Source organism: Dermacentor andersoni, chromosome 1 (genome assembly GCF_023375885.2).
Source record: "Dermacentor andersoni chromosome 1, qqDerAnde1_hic_scaffold, whole genome shotgun sequence".
NCBI classification, from domain to species: domain Eukaryota; kingdom Metazoa; phylum Arthropoda; class Arachnida; order Ixodida; family Ixodidae; genus Dermacentor; species Dermacentor andersoni.
Window position 1 is genome coordinate 65,262,428 of NC_092814.1, and position 21,069 is coordinate 65,283,496.

General features: G+C 46.2%; 2 protein-coding genes across 4 annotated transcripts in view; one reads left to right on the plus strand and one right to left on the minus strand.

Moving 5' to 3' along the window:
* The window catches only part of haf (leucine-rich repeat and fibronectin type-III domain-containing protein hattifattener), a 48,048-nt gene extending 32,080 nt beyond the window's left edge, over nt 1-15,968 (plus strand). Inside the window, exons 2-4 of the mRNA XM_050190866.3 lie at nt 3,497-4,405; nt 9,393-9,555; nt 12,456-15,968. Of these exons, the coding sequence (XP_050046823.1) occupies nt 3,536-4,405; nt 9,393-9,555; nt 12,456-14,056 (2,634 nt within the window). The 5' untranslated portion in view covers nt 3,497-3,535 and the 3' untranslated portion in view covers nt 14,057-15,968. The remainder of the gene's footprint in view (nt 1-3,496; nt 4,406-9,392; nt 9,556-12,455) is intronic.
* Rab3GAP1 (RAB3 GTPase activating protein subunit 1) overlaps nt 1-21,069 on the minus strand; it is a 330,004-nt gene that overhangs the window by 221,509 nt on the left and 87,426 nt on the right. The gene's annotated exons all lie outside the window — the stretch shown is intronic.

Genomic DNA, 21,069 nt, shown 5'->3' on the forward strand with positions numbered 1-21,069 from the left:
CGCACGCGCGGTTTTTCTCGGGGCACATAACTTGATTGGAATGCCGACCGCATGCTGCAGCTCCGTTTGGCACGTTTCGGGGAACATATGCATACGCTCCCACCGGAGCATTGATTAATATAAAAGCTAGCTTTTTTTTTTTTCTGCCTCTCCTTTCACAGTGTATGCTTGAAAGACACGAACAACGAGGTCTCGTTCAGGGGGCCAAGCAACACCCCTGGGCCCTGAAGATGTATTTCTGGCTCAGGGCACAGAACGAGCCACACTTCAAGCAAAAGCTTTCACAAGACATACGTGAAGAGCGCGCCAGGCGCAGCTCAGCCTGACAGATGCCGACAACAAAACTCGAATGTGACCGACGACGGCACCACGAGCCCGGGCAGCAGTGCGCTGTCGCAAGCAGCCTAGGCGCTTTCAAACCGGCTGCCCCGCAGCCGGAGAACCGGCTAGTCGCGATCCATCAATCAATCGCGGCAACTCCAGATGATGTCGCGAAAGCAGCCGCACCACTCCGTGACGGCAGTACTTCTCTTTACGCCGGATGCTAGTCGAGTGGCTTGCGAGTGAGTCAGTGCGAGACTGCGACATTCAGGTGCTACTACAGTGCTACGTCGTGCCGAGTCCGTGGATTTATCGACCTGCGTGAATTCATCCGCGGGCCCGCGAAGGAACGAACAAATGTGCACAAGTGCAAGGTGGTAGCCCTGACGCCAAGGGCGGATCAAGGATACACTCTAGAGAAAGAGATAGAGGGAGAGAGAGGCATCAAAGCATACAATGAACGAGAATAAAATGAAGGAAATTGGGTGGGGCAGGTTTGCTGCACGCTCCATACTAGGCAACAGCGCAACGTTCGCGTTGTTTTTGCCTTCGTTGCTGGCAGTTAGTTAGAAAGGTAGGCGCAAGCGTTAAATATTCAAAATTGGGCTCGCAAATGGGGCTTAACTATAAAACGCATTTGTAAGGTCCCAAATACAGCAAGATCTGTATACTTGGTTCATAAACTTAACCGAAAGTAACAAATTTGCCCACATTAACTGCTAGGACAACTATTAGTGCATTACGTGATGCAGCGTTTTGAATTGTACGGTACACATATAATTACCCTTGGACAATGGGCAGCAGTGCCAATAAAAAACGCCGCCGACCAACTTAGCAGCGAGCGGCTTATAGCTTGGTCATTCCCATATTCTATGCGTAGCGCGCGGCCTGTGCAAGCAGCCATTCTTACAGACCGCAGCAAGTGCTGGGTTAGTGCACTACCTTGGAAAGAAGCAGCACACGTTTACATACATGAAGCCGAAAGGCAAAACAGCGTACAAATGTTCCTCTGTATATGCACAGAGGCAGCCGACACGTGTCAGAGTAGTATCAACACAAGCTCTTGCAGCATCAAGAAGGAAGTGAGAACGTTAAGACATGGGTTACTGAATGCCGCAAGCCGAGTTTACGATGAGCACACGTCAGGCACTTCCTTGTCTTTTAAAAGAGGCAGGAGCGGAGCATTAAAGCCGCAAGAGGCACAAAAGGCAGAGCGTTGCTCAGTACCGCTGCTAAGATGCCGCCGGTAGGCGTCGTTAGCCCGCGTCCGCGGATCTGTCGACAAAGCTGGGCAACGACAGGAAAGAACGCCGCGCACGCTTTTCACCCAGCGGCTCGCACGAGTCAGCGTGCGCGACCAGGCGCCGCCGCGGAGAGTACGACGCCTCAGCGGACTCTCGCTCCGCCTCCTCAGCGCGGGAGAGCCACACAGCGACGGGAGACGATGAACTCTGCAGGGCGACACAAAGGCGAGCCACAGAACGCATTCCTGCTCGGTCACACAGCGCCGAGTAGCCCCGGACACAGCGAGGGGGGCGAAGCAAACCCTTCCGACTACACGCGCGCGCATACGCACACAGAGACCTACCTGCAGAAAACAAGAAAGCGCGTTCAAGGACGACATCGAAGCCGGTACAGGAACTTTACATGGATACATGAAAGCGTTTTAAACTTTACCGTGCTGTGTAAAACTAAGACCAGAGGAAACAGGCTTCGTCTTTTTAGTAGATGATACGCAAGATTCACAAGCAGGCTTTTCGACAGTGTTCAGGACGCCGCCCCGAAATGGCACAACTCAAGTGAAGAACGCGTTCGCACAAGCTAGCCTCCCGTTCTCTCTCGCATAGAGCTTAGTGTCTCTCTCGGACGCGAGATTCGCACATGTGGGGAAGCCTCCTTGTGGGGTGCCGCATGTTGTAATTCTGCGAGCACTCTCTCCTTTTCTACACGCGATTTGAGTGGAGACGTCTTTTTGTCAACGTGGCGCTACAAGGTGTGCTGCCAGACCTGATATTTACAAGTTCTTTGTTTAGCTTAAAGGCCAACAGTTTTATGGCGGTAGCAATTATATGAACACTCCAAGCGCATTTCCGTCGCCGTCGCCGTGAGGTTCCGTATAAAGTGCCAGGCAAATAACACCGTCACCGCGCGCCCTACGCTGTATGTGCGAGTGAAGGCTTGCGAGGGGGCCGACGATCGCCGCTCAATCACGCCCGCGCGAAAGAGACGAAAGCAGCAAGGAAGCGCGCTGTCTTCCGCCGTGCGTGAGACACCCAACATTGCGAGGTACTGGGGGAGGGGCGAGAGGGGGACGACGTTCAACTCCGGCTGCAACTGCGCATGTGGCGGCTGCGCGCAGTCGCGCGGCCGTATCTTGAGGGCGATCTGCGTTGGGGCCAGTCTAGGTGCGTCGGCGGCTTGTAGCTTTGTGCGTGCTGTGGGTTCTCGGCGCTCAATTTGCGTTGAAGCGATAGACAGTACAAATGTCACTTCGCTCGCTGCTACTGCCGCGTTTCCTCACATCATCGAGTCAGATGTGTTCATGTTTGCTTGTGCGTGCGTGACACCATGCTTGTTAATTTAGTTAGTGTGCCTATGTTTACAAGTTTATACGGCCTACAAAACTACTATCCTTACTTCGTATGACTGTCCACTATTTTGCTATCGTAATCAATGGTTCGCCTTTCGGGCGAAACTGCGACTTTTTTGTTCCACTCATCTGTAGGCACTGTCACACGGCTGGGGCCAGGTGGCAGAAGCACACCTAGAAAATCCGGAACCGGCATCTTTTTCACGGACGCAGGGCAGGGGTAAAGGAGAGCCAACGCGAGTGTGCTATGCGATGACTCGTCACAGACGTCTCGAGACAATGCTGTCTCACAGAGGCCATCCTCAAAGCATGCGATGGAGAATGCCGGCAGTACTAGGCGGCTACTCCATGCTATGTGCAGGCCGCAAAAGCGGAATGGTGGCCCGCTCAGACAGCAGTGTCTCTCCTTTCTTTTTCCCCTGCATCACTGAAGGTTCAAGTGGGTAGAGCCTCCATATAGTCAATCTAATACAGCGCAACAAGGCCGCTTTCTGTGTGATCAGGGTTGAGCAGGAGTAAGGAACTAAGGAATGGCTTTTGAATAAAGCGACGAGCAAGGAGGTGAACGCATTCTGTTCTTTGCAGGCCGGCCGGAAACATCCCCGCACCAGAGGTTGAGCGGCCATGAGGCTGCCGCTGCTGCTGCTGCTGCTGAGTACCGTGGCTGCGCTACTCGCACCACCTGGCGCGCTGGCCAAGTGTCCCTGGTCGCGGGACTTAGTCGACCTGCACGCCGACTGCATCTGCGCCTACAGCAGCACACAGCGCCTGTCTGTCCAGTGCAGCCCAGTGAATTTCGCGCGACTCATGAACGCGCTGCATGCATCGGCGCAGAACGTGCCCATCGATCTGCTCCATATCAACAACAGCACGGTAGAGGCGCTGCCGGACGGCGCGTTCGCCAAGCTGGACATCCAGTCACTGCACCTGGCACGCTGCCAGTTGCGTCAAGTGTCCGAGCGTGCGCTGCAGGGCCTCGAAAACAGCTTGGCCAGCCTCAGCTTGCCCGACAATCGGCTCGAGGAGGTTCCCGTGGCGGCCCTGCGGCGCCTGGCATCACTGCGCCAGCTAGACTTGTCCAGCAACGCCATCCGGCATGTACCCGACGGGGCGTTCACCGGCCTGCCACTCAACACGCTCAAGTTGGCCGACAACGAGTTGAACATCGCGGACGACGCATTCGCTGGGCTCCAGGACTCGCTAAAGAACCTCAACCTCAAGGGCACTGGCCAGGAGCGCGTGCCACGCGCGGCCGCCCAGCTGACCTCGCTCGCCTTCCTGGACCTGGCGCAGAACAAGATTGCAAGCCTGGCACCCGAGGACCTTAGCGGTATGCACACGCTCACCGCACTCAACCTGGAGCGCAACCGCATCGTCAAGATCGACGCAGATGCATTCGCCGGCATCAACGATACACTCAGTTCGCTCTCGCTGCTCAACAACCTGCTCGTTGAGTTTCCTGGCCAGGCACTTGCCACGCTCACTGAACTTCGGGTAAGTTGTTTGAGCTTGTAACCTCGGCATAGTGATGGTGTCTAACTTTTCAAAGACCTAAGGGCAGTGAACACAGATACCTAACACATCATGAGTGAGCGAAATGGCAGCATTAAGTGGGGAATAAATAGACAAACGCAACTGAGAACCAGTGCAGCCAATTAAAAAAAGAAACATTTGTTTCTCCTTGTAGAGCAACATGATGGCATGCTCCAGCTCAAAGAAAGCAAAAGGAAAACATGCCACTGGACAGCAAAACAGATGAGAGAAATTGGCATATCATAGTTAAATGGTGCATGAAATAACACTTGATCCATACTTTATCATTTCAATGGAAGCACGAAGGCAGTGGAAATAGGCAGGATGGTCGAGCAATGACCTCTCTACCCCTTCTTTTCACTGTCATTTAAATTGCAATCAATCTCTGCAAAAAAAATTTTTGAGCACTTGACCTAAGACATTCATTTTTAATAACAAATACTGTGTGCTTCAGCAACGACTGCCTCCAATGATTACACGTAGGGAGTATAAAAAACAAGAAAACGTACTTTTTGCTGGCCAAAATACATATGAATGGTGTACACGAGAAATTGTATGATAGTCGCCAATAAACCAATTTTAATTACAGACTATAGCGCACATTTTGCATTTAGCAGAATTAGATCCGGTCAGTATTCAAGGCGTGTCAATGTAGTAGGAACCCAGGGACACGAGACATAGGCCCAGAACTTTGAGCGCAATGCACTGGCCATTCCACATCGCATGCAACTACAGACTGCCCTCTGCCAAAGAAAACTTGGTAACTTGGCAAGTAACCTGGTAAATGTAAAACTTGGCACATGGGAAAAAGAACTCAACACAAAGACAACAAAAAATTCTGGCAGGAACCATATTATGAATGTCAACGTTAATGTGATTAGCATTGAAGCAATGGAGTAACAGACTGTATTGTGAATACCAAAACACGTCATTTATAAGGTGTTTATGCAGCCAGGCTCCTCTCTCACACTTCCCGTTGGACACGCTGCGCCAGTACCGCCACAAAGTCTGTGTGTGGTGCGTGTGTGCTTATATATTCAGACAAGATTGTTTCAATACATATGACTCAGATTCGATTTTGCCCAGCACTGGAGAAATTTTACACTATTTTTTATTTGTCATTAAAGAGCGGCCAATACCCAGTGGCCCAAGTTGGTCCGACGGTTGGTTTCGAACCCAATTACCTCAGCACAGCAGTCCAATGCTCTACCCATTGGACCATGGACTACACAGCGACTCAAAAGAACTTATTCTTGGGAAAGCTGGTATTTACATCTTACTATACATGTTGTTCTTGGTGCTCGATACTTTGTACCAAGAACAACATCTATAGCAAACCAGTGATCCAAGTTGCCAGGAAAATTATTAGGCATATTGATAGATGGCTAGATAGCTACAGGAAAGTACATGAAGTATCCTAAGAATGCTAAGTATATTATATTAATATTTTTTAAAACTTACGTGCTATTTTGGGATCTTTATCGACGTACAACAGGTCCCTTCACAACATTACGGCATTAATGTGAATTTAAACCAGAAAGTGTGAAGCAAAGGAGCGTTTGGTAGGTTGTGGGCTCATTCAGGTCTTCCTGAGCCTTGTTGTTTAAATTTGGCATAATTCCCAAACTAAGCAAATGATTCAAGAATGGACCTAAACAGATGTAAACAATGTGGTTGCATCTCTATGCCCCTTCCACTTCAACTTCAATCATCATCTCTGCAGCAAGATCAAACATGTAGCCAAATGGCTACTTTTGAAATTTATTGCCATTAGCTCAGAATTAAACTGGCTTTTTCTACTGTGCCAAAACACTTTTCAGAGGCTAAAACAATTTACCAATTACGATACTCCCTAATGCGAAATTTGAGTGCAGCTCTATGCGAGTTTTCATTTCGCGATATAGTATTGGCTGGTGCAGACAATCTGCCTCGTGTGGCACGTTGCAAACTGAGCGAAGTCTGGCGCGACTGCCTCGCTAATCGGGAGATCGCGAGAAACAGTGCATGGGTGCGATTCACAGCAGACGCCGCAAACAGACCTCCGCTAATGCAGTGCTTTGCTTTCATATATATCATGGGACGCACTCGCTGCATGCCATCGGTAAAAAGATGACATGCGCTACTCTGACGTCATCTTGTAGCCATCGTCGCCCTAAAGCGGCACTACACTTTTATTTCCACGCTTTTGCCATACCCTTCTCCTCTTCCACTTTCCATCTTGTGCTTTCCCTGTAGCCTCTTCCACTTTCTCCTTGTGCTCTCTTTACTTATCATCCCCCACTGTGCTCTGTGTTTGCTCTTTCATCCTTCGCTCAGCTACGCCGCCGCCGCTCAACGCAGGAACGGGCACGTAAGAACTGCTCTAAAAGGTCGTGATTATTAAAAAGAAGATACAATGCTTAGAATGTTTCCACAGTTGGGATAAACTTTTGGTTACTTTGAACAAGTGCATGTGAAATCTCCCGTCAAACAACCAGTTTTGATTTGAAGGGACGTGACTGATTGCAGTGGCAAACCAATACCAGGCTTTTCTAACACTCATCGTGTCATCTGCTATGGAGGCACCACAGAGAATGGCATGTTCTGAAACATTCACATGTACGTGTACACACACGTCCACATGCACGAATGTACAGCTGCTAGATTTTAGATAAAGCGGCTTCGCCCATGTCACATTCGGCTACCCTTACACTGACATGCACTAAGAACACCATGGATTGAAGTATGAAGGAAGGAAAACAACATAGATTGAAGTGAATGCACTCACATGATTCAAGAGCTCGGGAGCACTGTGTGTTGGAGCAGTAACTCATTCGAAAGTCACATACCGTATTTACTCGAATCTAATGTGCACTTTTTTTCCGATAAGACGGGTCCAAAAATTGCTTGCTCGTTAGAATCGAGTATGATCCTAAATCTGCATTACCACATCGCCTTTGGCATTTCACAATGGCCACCTCATACGCACTTCCAGCATTGATTTGAGCCTAGCTGCCGTAGCTTTCTCCATGTGCTGTAGTATGTATACTTAGGCAACGCTTCCTTTGGCTTAGGTTAGTGCACCGTCTGTATTTCTGTTTTCTGCGTTTGCTCTATCAGCATGGAAGTGCCAACTGCAACGACATGCCGAGTTCATCACGTTGCCGCAATTAAAAGGAAATTGATCATGTGTGTGGAGGTGGACGGAAATTAGCCCGCACACAGGCGTTCGAAGTTTTCGAAACTTGCGTGTGGGCCTGCCACAAACTGGAGAAGCTTTCTACTCTGAGGGCTGCTACGAACAGGCCGTGCGGCCCCTATCTTGAAAACGACCTGCGATAAAGACAGAGCCTATGCATCTAGGCGCACCACGCTGTGTTGTCGTCGCTTGGTGCATGTTGAAGCGAGAGGCCGCACAAAGGAAATTAGCTAGCTCCTGCTACCACACTTCCCCAGTCCAGCGTTCCGATAAAAAATTTACGCGGTAATTGCGCGAGATGTGTTCATGCTTGCTTGTGCGTGCATGACACAATGCTTGTTAATTTAGTTAGTAAGTGAATGTTTAAAAGTTTCTATGGCCGATAAAACCATCCTTACTTTTCGTTTAACTGTCTACTAATTTGCTATCGTAATCAATGCTTTGCCTATCGGGCGAAAATCCGACTTTTTTTATTTATCGCAACTTTAGTGTATTGAGAGTAAATCTTTGTTTTTCCAAATGAGAGAAAGTTGTATTCCTGTATGAAAGAATGAGGTGCGTGGTACTGTAAAGGATGTTTCTTAGGTCGCGGCAAACGGGTGCATGTTATAATCGAGGGCGTTTCTTTTTTGTCATGGAAAACGGGTGCGCGTTACAATCGAAGGCGCATTAGAATCGAGTAAATACGGTACTCCCATTCAACTCTGTAGGCTGCCTTTGGGTGCCAGTGGCGTTCGACAACGTGGCAGCAAAGCTTTGGGCTGTCGCACTGCAGAGGGCGATCAGGTGACCAAGTACACCGAGCCACAGCAAAATATTGTGCAACCCACAGACTTTTAGAAAGGGTTCCGACATAAGTACAGTGCAGTCCACTGTTAAAGGGAACACTCTAATGTGCAGCTCTCACTTTGTTGGTGCTGCAGCTGCATGTACATGCTAAAGCTATGTCATGCAGTGCACCATGTGTGTAGAAAGGTTCCAGCGCCACCAACCAGAAGTCATATGCTGCAAGGCGGTGTGATTGTACACTTGCCAGAGGGGAAAATTCGCACGGGATTGATATTCCCGAGTTTCCTTTAACAGTGGACCACACTGTACATGCTCATGAAACCGTACCTCACTGTATAAAACACTAGAATTGAGTTGACACAAATGCTGAGGCAGTTTCACAATAACTAGTGCTGAAGAATGGTTGGAAGTTGGAAGAAGTCATGTGTGTGCATGCGTGTGCACGTGGGCAAGAGTGGTGTGTGCGCATGTGTGTGTGTGTTCTGCAAACTCACATCGGCTATAATTTGTGAATTGCAATATGTGCAGCAAAATAATTAGCTAAAAAGGTGATTAATCAAATTTTGTTGATTGGGCAATTACGCATTTAGTTTCTTGTACAAGAAATTTCTGCTTTTTCGAGCAATTCAGTTGAAGGATTAGAATTGTGCTATGTACCACAGGCAAGTTTTACATATTCTGCATAATTCATTTTGAAACATGGCTGTATATACATATAGTATTACCTACATTGACGAAGACCAGGCCCCGGTTGAACTGTTAGTCAAACCTCCATTTTGTATGTGTGTCCTTTTCTACAACTACATGTTGTACTATATTCTTTAAACTTCCATCTTTCAACTTAGTATACATGTATACATCATGTACAATTACATACTTAACAGCCCCATACATAATAAGGAGCAAGTACCTACATGAACTGAGTCTCTCTCTGCCTTTTTTGCAAAGAAATGTACAATATATATTCAAATCTGCTTACAGGTTCTTGACCTGGGGTTTAATGGAATTCGGAATCTCCCGGATGATGCCTTTGCAAACAACCCTTTCCTGACACTCCTGGCTCTGGATGGAAATCCCATGGCAACCATACCATTGGAACCTTTCCGGCACCTCAACACAACTCTCAGGGGAATCAGCATAGGAGGTGAGCAGTCACACTGAACAATGCATGCGCATCTTGTTTCAGTGATTAATAGTCAAATGTAACTCATCAACTATACAATCACATGAGCATATTTGAACTGAATTAATGTTTTATGTTTTAAAGTAATTCGGGGGAAAAGTACAAAAATAACCTACTACCTAAGATTCTTTATGTGCACAAAGGTTCCAGTAGGTGAATGAACACATGTACTGGGTTATTTAAATAAGTGTGTAATTATTCCTGCATGATTGCTATCTTTGGAGATAAATTCACTGTGGCAAAAAATGGTAAGCAAAAATATTTTAAATAACAGTTTAAGTGTTTGGTGACATGGGGACTGAGGAGATGTAGTATCATTATCTGAAGTGACCTGTGTTTTACATTTCCAACATTGAGCTCCAGTGATGCATACAAAAGATTGTTGTATAGTGCAGCCAAGGCTATGAGCCACATTATCCAACCAGTGAAACCAACATTCATTTGCATTAAGTCGAGTGATGAAATCTCATCTGGTCAGGAAGAATCGCAAACAGCTTCATTGTGAATTTCATTGGGAGCAAGGCTTGCATGTTGTGGCTGAAATTTATTCACATTGGTTGGCATCTGTTTTGCTTTCTTCATGCATTTTGCATTGTGCTTTCTCATGCTGTGTGACTCTATGTATGGCTTTAACATATGTGCCGTGTGAGAAATGTAAAAAAAAATTCATTGTGAAGATTTAGCAGCCCAAACAAATGAAGGACGTGGCAACACACATGGGTGCTTACTTTCAACTACTTTTATTTCTGGAAATGCACAGAATATATGCCATAAATAGAAGATACAAAAATAAAGAACGGAAGAGACACAATAATCACATACATGGGAAAATTAAAAACTTATATTATGGGTTTTTACGTGCCATAACCGCGATTTGATTATGAGGCATGCTCTAGTGGGGGACTCCAAATTAATTTCGATCACCTGGGGTTATTCATTAGACAGCTTTAGTTTCACGTACGCTATACCATTGCATACGCTATAAAATAGAATGCCAAACGACCCATAGCGTATAGCGTATGCACGCTATTTCTCAGATTTAGTATTAGCGTCCTTGCGTGGTTTGCTGAGTTTGCGTGAAACATGGCGGCGGTCCCAGCTGTCCGCTTCGAATTGAATTTGGCATTGCTTTTGTCAAATGCACTTTGTTCGTAGCAAATGACTGTGTAAACGGCTTTCGCTTAGTCTCAGGCCGCTCGACAACAGAGTATTATGGATAACCTTGTGGTGTTCTTGAGATCGCTTCTCGTTTTGAACCAGTCGAAGCCTAACAAAAGAAATGGATGGATGGATGGATGGATGGATGGAAGGAAGGTAGGAACGTCCCCTTTGAAACGGGGCGATGGCAGTTGCCACCATGCTCAGCTCAACATTCGAGATGTCAGCGCCACCTATTGCTACAGTCAGGAGATAGCCGCAATGACGGCATATGGTGTCTGAGATCTGAAGATCTCGCAGACCAACTAAAACTGTAAAAAATGTGCGCTGCTTAGTGTATGCTATGCTATAGCGTATAGTGTACGCTATAGTTGCATATGCTAAACTAAATCTGTATAATGTGCACCTAATGCACAGCACACGGGCATTTTTGCATTTCGCCCCCGTCGAAATGCTGCAGCCACTGCCAGGATATGATCCCACGACCTCGCGCTTAGCAGTGCAACGCCAATGCCACTAAGCAACCACGGCGGGTAATCACATACATGTGGTCGCCGCACAATCATGACTGTTTTTTTCTTCTAAACACAAACACCCGCATATCACATCTCTTTTTTTGTTAGCATAAGGGACACCATGCTCACACATGTGCCATTCAGTTTAGATATTTCTGCTGCTTCTTTTTACTATTCTATTCATCTTGTCAAAGGAGCAGCTAAGCATGGCTGTATTGTCAAAACATGATACACATTTACAGTCTCGACAATATATGCCCAAATGGCCAGAAACAGCTTCTGTTCATTCATCCTTCAACATTGATCATTCAACATCGTCTGTTCATTAATTCTCTGTCTGTTTGCACTATTCCATGATCCAGAGCCAACTAGCTCACGAACAAGCCATAAAAAAAATTCATTTGCCACTATTCACCCATTGCATAGACGTAATTGTTCATGGATTCTCAGAAAAAGCTACATACAGTTCATCTCTAGAATAGCAGCTTGGGCTTGTTGGTTTTCCATCCTGCTAGTAACAGCGCAAAATGTAGACAAGGGACGAGACAAGAAGACACCACAAGCGCTGTTCGCTAGAATAGCAGCTTGGGCTTGTTGGTTTTCCATCCTGCTAGTAACAGCGCAAAATGTAGACAAGGAACGAGACAAGAAGACACCACAAGCGCTGCTTGTGGTGTCTTCTTGTCTCGTCCCTTGTCTACATTTTGCGCTGTTACTAGCAGGATACAGTTCATGCAGTGCCAGTCACTAGGCAAGGTTGACAGGCTCTATTTAATCAAGACACGAAACTGAACTTTTGCGAAAACACAGGACCCAAGCATGTCCTGTGGCTTTGGCTGCACACAAAGGCCATCAAAAAAAGGAGCATCATAAAAAATCCTACACATCGCAGAACTCCTGTAAAGGACACTTTTGTGACATTTTACTTCGGCTGGTGTTCCCCATGGGTAGTGTGAGCTGCCATTAAAGCTGTAATGCAGACACCAGTTCAGTTCTTTAGAGGGAATCTTGAATTAATGATACAGGAGAAACATGAACAGAAATGTCCCTTCTCTTCAGCACTTTTTCATCTTTTCCCAATGTAAACATTTTATGGCATTTCTTCCAAAACACAATAATATGAGAGAGCAAAAAAAAAAAGTTAGAAAGGGGCTACTTCTTGACATCATTTCCCTTTCAATATTGCAGGACCCTACCTCGAGTGTGATTGCAGGATGCGATGGATTGCAGAGTGGATAGCAAACAAAGACCTTCAAGTAACAAGTCGTGAGCGGAACCCTCAATACTGTGGAAAACCTGACCACCTCAAGCGACGCACGTTTGCAAAAATTGAGCCCTCTGAGTTTATATGCAATGCTTCAACGACAACAACACCGCCTCCAACAACAACAATGGCAACAACAACAACAACAACAACAACAGTTCCTGTGACGACCGCAACAGAAAGTGAGCCCGTGATCCCAACCAGCACAAAACCTCCTACCACAACAAGCAGCACTACAATGATGACAACTACTCCTACTAGTACTAGTACTACTACGGTGCCTTCAGTGGAGTCAGCAATTACTACAACTACAGTTCCTGAACCAACAAGTGTTCACATCAATGAGCTGCTCGTTGCAGAAACCACGACTTTCAGGGAACCATTTGTGTCTTTGAGTGAGTCAGCAGATGACGTCATCACATATGCTCCAGAGCAAACAGATACACCAGAACCTTCTCAAAGACAGGCCACCAACAAACATGTTCGACCACTACTATCGTCACCAAGAAATCAAGACACTCAGGCACCATCCAGCAAAGTTCCATTAGTTCCATACATTGTGAATGCTCAGAGGAAGGATTCTGCAGTCACTATTGAATGGCAAAGTGATGGCGAGTCTCCTTTAGGTTTTCAGGTAGTTTACCGATTGTTTGGAGAAAAGATTTATCGTCATGGCCCTACACTGCGGCCAAATCAGCGGAAGTACACAATGCAAAGTCTGCCCACAAATGAGTGCCTTGTGGTGTGTATTGTAAACCTACAAGATGCGCAAGACATTAATATAGACGACATCCTACCATCCCGGTGCAAGGAGCTCAAGCTAGAGCGCTATGTAATTGCCCATTTAGACAAAATCATCATCGCGTCTTCAGCAGCTGTGTGTGGCATCATCATACTGGCTGTCATAATATTTCTTTGTTGCTGGCGAAAGAAGCAGGGCCGTAGCAGTGGCCCCAAATCTCGCCTGCCACTGCCAACGTCTACTGTTCATCCAACCATCAAGCCAACAGATGAGTGGGAGACCGTCTCCATGTACAGCAGCCGCAGTATTCCTCGGGCACGCATGTACCACATGGACAATGCTAATGGCTCTGTAAACCAGAGCTTTGTCATGGATGACAACCGCTCCCACATTTCCCATTTCTCCCACATGCCCAATGGCTACTCTTCCAAGGCCCGCTCTACAGCTGATGGCCAATCTCACAGATCATACTCTCAAATGTCTAACAAGTACCGTGGCCTTGGCAACCCAGAAGTGCGCAAGTCACAGCAGTCCTTATCAGCTTTGTCGGGAACTCATTCTTTTCTCGATGCTCATGCAGGGCCAACAACGCGACCACTTCCCAATGGTAAAAAAAGAGTGCTGCACAACGGCCGACTTGCATCAGCCAGTTCCATGCACTCACTTAATGAGTATGACTCAGACTGGAATGCCCGGACAGAAAACTGGAAAGACAATGAAGTGGACATATACGTAGGGCAGAGTCATGTGGCACCTTCCCACAGCAAGTACCACCACCGATAGGACACTTGCCTCAGCTTGTTGTGCAGCTATGGCATCAGAGTGCTCACATCACCGCTAGTGCAAGCTGTTTACATCAGCATGCAAGCTTGGTTTCCTGCCATGCTAGACAGCCCTTGTCTTTTGTGGTGCTCCATAATGGCTGTTAATTTTCTGCCTGTATGAAATGTTGTCAGTGAAGTGCCAAAAACAGCAGTATCGCTGAGGGACTTCTGCAACTGTGTTCTGGGCTACGTGGCTGAACTATCAGAGCACTGGAGACTTTTCTGCTGTTCAGTGTTAAGGTGAACTCAGGAGTGCAGACATGCACAACCTACTACGTTCACACTGCAGAGCAGTATGTTCAAAAAGGACTGCCTTATACAGTATATAGATTGAAATACTGTTTAGTGTTGCCATTGCCTTGCTACTCACACACACTTCAAAACAGAAAAGTTGGAACAGAAAACATATTTCTTTATGCAGATTTATTCGAACAGCCAGAAAAGAAGATAAGCATGTCCATTTCACCATGCAGTAATTAAAGGACTGCTATGTTTTCGGTAAGCCAATAATGATAATAAGAAGGAACAATCATAAGCAGTGGTGTGCGAATACTCAAAACTTTCAAATAACAAATCGAATACTGTCCTGTTCAACTTGGTTCTTGAATTGAATAGCAATAATTCAAAAATTCATATATTTTTCAAATAGTTTTCGGTTACTTCACATCATCAAGTGTACACAAACATGAAATTTAAGCAGAAATTCAATAACTTTCATCTCATCTACAGTGTGAACACAACAGACTAGAGCACGCTGCATCACTCAGACAGCCAGACCTCTCTGACAAAACACGATCGCTCGATATATAATCTTGTTTATACACAGCATTTGGCAGTGGGTACTGGTCGATAATTATAGATGCAGCAGATGACACACATTTTTGATTTGGTTGCGAATGTATACGCAGATATTAACTTTATATGATAATCCATAATAGTATATCTGAAGTGTATGAGTTTGCAAACAAAGAGCTTGGTTGTTCCTAATGCGCCCTTTGTGCTTTTAATAAAGTAGACATTATAATGTGCAGTGTAATGATAGAAACTTTCTAATGTTGTTAATACCTAGATGTGAAAATTGTTTGATATTAATGCAAGGAGGTTGTGCATTATTCATAAAGTATTCTGTTCCGCTTGCTTTTCACATTATTTGATTCAATTAGATTCAGTCTCAAAAACTAATATTCGCACACCCTTCATCATAAGTAGCGTTCCAAACACAACTGTACAAGTATTTCCCAGATTCAAATACCATTGAGCCCAGCAATCATTTCACTTCAGGTCAGTTTATCTAAAATATAAAGAAATGGCACTGTAGATTGTAGGGACACATGCTAGAATAACACATATCATAATTGCATATATGTACAGCTGTGTGTTGCAAATGCAGATAGCTAGTTAATACTCTAATGATGATTATTTTGTATTGTTCAATGCTTTTTATCATGCATTTTCATCTATAAAAAATGACATTATTCATCCTGTATAAAGTCTTTGGTGCCTGAGCAATACACTTTTCCAACATGATTAAAAAGGTTGCTTTGCTGTCTCGTGCAAAATGCAAAGCGAGCATTTTTTATGGACATTACCACTTTTCATAGAATCTGCCTCCAAGAGTAGCTTAAGAATAATAGGATGAGCATAGTACGGAGAGCATGATAGCTAAGCTGAACTTATAATGACCATATCATACGAGAACAAGCTCAAAAAGGCCACATCATGGCAAGAGCCTACAACTTGAACAAAGAATGAGATGCAAAAAAAAAAAGGAAAAGTTGATAGATGGCAAATATAATGCCATTAGCTGCTCTTTCCATTATTCAACTATGTCAACAGAACTTTGTGCTCTGTAAATAAATTCATAAACATTTTTTGTGTGTTTTTCATTTAAGTTGTACCAAGCAAATTATTTTTCTCAAGAGTTTTGTTATGAAGACCTGGCATTGTAAGCATAAGCCGCAAGAGCCTAGCAAGGACAGCTTATGAATAGTAAGCTACTCTTGTATCTTGCATATACCAGCACTGTGTTGCCTTTGAGTGTATATCTGCCCACTATAAGGTGCGAGAGATTGAAGAACAAAACCAAAACAACAGCAGTATTTTAGATTTTGTGGCACAGCAGCTATCACAGCTATAATGCACCACTAATTGAGGCTCTGAATTAGAAGTGTGCACAGGACCAGGCCGGGCAGACCGGCGTATGTCTAGCTGAGCTCAGGCCGACAGGCATATTTCATTGGATGGGCCACACCGGCATTGGAGCCCCACTTGGGTGCGCAATCCTTCCTAGCACGCCACTTACAGAAGAAAGATTGTCGAAAAGCCCACATGCTGTTTGTCCGCTGGCACACAGTGGTTGCTCACACAGATTCTAACCTGTAACATATCGAAACTGCAGCCACATCTATGCAGGTGAACCGAGCGAACAGCAGAGCTCAGCTTGCTGTATCCACCTTCGCCTACGGCCTGTTTTAACGCCACCGGCTGGCTTAAATTAAGCGGTTGTTTGTGACTTAACCGACACTTGTTCACTGCCACGCAAGGCGGGTCAGATAAGTTTCAAAACAGAAAAGTGCCGTAATTGTCACCACATGAATAAGGTGAAGCGCTGCACATGTCGTGGGAGCTGGACAAAGGCTAATAGTGCAAAGGCATGTGCCGCCAGTAGTACGCAAACTAACAGGCAGACGGAGGCCACACTGTTTGCGAAGGCTGTCACATATGGTAGCAAGTCGCCCACATGCAATCACTTACATGATACGCTTTCGAATGTGCCATTTGCTTAGGACTGCACGAGCCTGGGTAACGTGCTGATTCTAGAAACGCAAAGAAAACGCTACTTTAACTTGTTTGTACTTGTGTATCCTTTTGCATTTTTTGTCTTGTTTTCATTGAAGTGAAGCTACAATGTAAGGAGTGGCCAAAGGAAAGGAAAACCGAATGGAAGGGACCAATAGGGATAACATAAAGAAAACTGGTTCGCTTTTTTTAACCGATGGTCCACGTTGGCGTTGGCGCAGCACGCTTGTAACGCCCCTTGTGACTGGTAGAGTCCCTCGGCCCTACAAACTATGGTGCTGAGCGACAGAGAAGTGTAATTCTTTGTAAATTGAACAAAGCATCATCCTCAATTACCCATGTCTTACGTGTATGGTGTCTACGATGGTGACAGGCAACACTCAGGTCTTGAAAGCCGGACTGCGAGAGGGTCCTTAAATACTGCTGCGAAAATCTGATGCCAAAAGTGTCGTATAGGACAAGTTTGATCTGTGGTGGACAGCACAACACAGACACTTGTCAGATATCTGCAATACATACCTTGCAAATCCTACCTTGCTTAGCCTTCATTAAGAAGTGTCATTTCACACATGCAGAGGCACCCATATAAACCAGTCGAATGTCCAGAAAAGGCAAGTGCAGTTAAACATTGATATAACAAACTCCAATACTATAACTAAATTCTGGATATACCGATGTATTTTACCTTTCATAACTTCTTTGTTCACGTACTTTGAACCTTAATACTATAACGAAGTGTGCTTATACATGATTTCAATATAAAAAATTTCACTACAACCATGAAGGAATACCGAGACAACAAATGGAACATTTCCTGGGCACAGATGGCCAAATGGTTCAATTAGGAGCTTGCGAATGCACCTCTGAAATCGCACACCGTGACCAAGAGTGACCAAGCGACCACCGCAGCGGACCAGCATCATGTTTCGTATAAAGTCCAAGTGCGATAAGATCCTATCATGCCTCATGCATTGTAACCTTTGGGTACGAGTGAAAGCATGGGAGAGCGAGCCAAGAAGGATGGTGGCTTGATGAGCGACGTCTTCCTGCGTGAGCAAGAAGGGGAGGGGAGCAAGCTCATGGTAACACGATCAAAAGCAAGCAGGGGGGGTGGGGGGGGGAAGAGGAAGTGGGGGCAGGCTGGCGGGCGTCTTCTTTTCTAGCATGGCCGTGGCTGCACATCGCATACCCTGCTTTAAGCATGTGCAAAGAGCGGGCATGATATCACCTGGCCAAGGCGATATTTGTCACTTTGGCCAGGGTGTGAACATTACTTGTGCTTTACAGCCCTATGACTGATTGAACTGTTTCACCCATTTGCTGAACACAGTCCTCCGCAACACTTTTACCGAGGAATTCATTGCAGAAGAGGCGGCTTCAATCCACGAGACCTTGTAGAATGTGAAATGTCTCATCGAATTCCTCAAAACAAAGTGGATTAGCCATACAGCTCAGCAGCAGAGTATTACAGGAGGTTCCAACAAGATAGAACACGAAACTTACGATGCTCAGATCTGTGCTCCACCAATTATAAGATATAGAAACACTACTTGATACAATGAATACTGCCAATACAGAAGCCATTAACAAGAATATGCTAAAGGATCTGAACACTTTTCTGGAGCCATTTGAAAAAACTACACATGCACTTGAGGTCGACAGGTGTCCAACGTTGCAGCTTGCCACATCGCACGTGGCAAAAATCGCAAGAATACTTGAGTTGCCATACGGTTTTTCGGCAAAAACAATGGAAACAGGATAGCCGTGACAGGATAGCCGTGACAGGATAGCCGTCAACGTCAACGTCAAGAAGGTTTCGGTTAGTAGGTAACGTGAGCAGAGGATTTGAGGGCAGGGTCGACAACGCAGCTTCACCTCCAGAAGCTGCAGTGCCTAGTTTTCCGGCTAGGTGCGGGAGGCGATAGGCGGCGAAGAAAAGCGGCGGGGTTGGGGCGAACGAGACTGGTGGCGTCGAGATGAGGGCGAGCGGCTGTAGCGAAGGTTCGGAGCAGGGACATCAGCAGTAGTAGGTTCATGGCGGGTGCCATAGGGTACAGAAGGTCCAAAGGTACGGGAATAAGTGGGGGCGTAAGTCCGAGGAGGTGGTGGCCATCGGTTGCGGCAGTGACGGGCGACGTGGCCGATGCGACAGCAGTGGAAGCAGATCGGCCTGTCGTCAGGTGTACGCCATTCGGATGGGTTGCGGCGAGATGTGGCAGAAAAGGACTGCCGGGGACGAGGAGGGCCGCTAGATAACTGGGGAACGCTGGGTCGAGACGTGGAACACACGGTGTTCAGAAACCATGTTTTCAAATTCCTGTCTGACGACAGCCTGAATCATCGCAATGGTGGTTGCTGGCGGATCGGGATGCGGCGAGGAGAAGGCTGGCAAAGAGGCGGCCTCTAGTTCGCGGCGAACAATGCGGGTGACGTCGTCACAGGTGGTGGTCTGACGAGGTCGACCCTCACATGTCGACGTAGCAGCAGTGTTGGGTAGGCGCGCAATGTGGTTTGAGATACGGCGGCTCTTAGCCTGTTCAAGGCGACGGCATTCTTTTATAATGGCGTCGATAGTCGACACGTTGCCGAAAACAAGCAAATTGAAAGCGTCGTCGGCGATGCCTTTTAGCACATGTGCCACTTTATCTCCTTCGGACATATGATCGTCAGCTTTACGGCATAGAGCCAAGACGTCGAGGATGTAGGAAACGTATGGCTCCGTAGGTGACTGAACACGAGACGCAAGAGCCTTTCTCGCGGCAGCCTTGCGCCCAATGGGGTCGCCGAACAGTTCCCGCAGTTTTTCTTTGAAACTGTCCCAACTGGTTATTTCGTCATCATGTGTTTAGTGCCACATGCGTGGGGTGCCGCCGAGATAAAAGATAACATTGGCGAGCATAATCGTTGGGTCCCACCTGTTATTAGCGCTGGCATGTTCGTAGAGCTTGATCCAGTCGTCGACATCCTGTCCCTCCAGGCCAGAGAACACACCTGGGTCACGATGTGGGGCAACCGTGACGACTGGAGCGGTCGGACAAGCCGAAGCCGTTGCGGAGGCGGGTTCGTCACCGGGAGGCATGGTGAGAAGCTCGGTGTGCCGACCACTTCGGAGTTCCGTGGTGAGGACGGGGATCGCTGACCTCCACCAGAAATGTTACGTGTGGAAAGACACAGACGAGAAATGCTATTTACAGGCTATTTACACTGGAGCCAGGCAGCCAGGCTGACACTCGCTCGTGCCGAGGGCACCGACCAACTTCTTCGTCGTTCTCGCGGCGGCTCGTCTCTCGCGGAATCATATCGTAATAATATCAAAGATTGAATTACGTGCATGGAATTTTTTGACCCCCAATGTAAAGTTGGCCATGCAGCACAAAGTTGCAACGTTTCTGTGGGCTCAATTCAGGCACCTGTGAATGCTTTTGCCAGAAGAGCATGAGGTAGTGCATGCACATGCAAGGCAGCTGATAGAATCATTTGAATTTCCAGCACCATGCAGCATGTCTGAAGAGCACCCCGCACAAACGCAGTGCAGAACCATTCTGCAAGTGGTGTGACAGGGATGACAACACAGTGCATGACCACGATGAAATTAGCAAGTACCTGCAGGCTGAATCGTTGGGCTAATGATAAGGTGCTAAGTTGTGTGTTGCATACGCCGAAGATTCCTTTGTTCTTTTATTCAAATTTCATCACATGCATGGCCGTGTAGCGGTTGCATGGGCTGCAAAGCTGTCTTTTTTATTTCCATGTTTACAATGGTACATCCCACTGTGCATATATTGCAATAAACGGTATTAATGCATACAACTAAGCAACGGATATAACGAAGTAATTTCAGCTGCCCCTTCAACTTCATTATAATGAGGTCCGAGTGTATTTAGAACTATAGAAGAACTTACATAAGTAAAAAAGAAAAAAGAAAGCTTACCCAACCCAAACAAAAACTCGCTCTTCCAATGTTAACTACAAGATACGGATGAAAATCCTATTTCAATCAGAAATGATTACTTGCACCAAACTTTTAAATGCCTCTTTATAAGAAACACAAGAAACTCTGCACAAAGGAAATGGAAGAAACAACACCCTCTTGCTTGATTTCCAAGAAAAATGATTCTCATGCTGCTTTATGTTTAAAAAAATCACTAGCTTTACTGTATGCACGGAAGTATA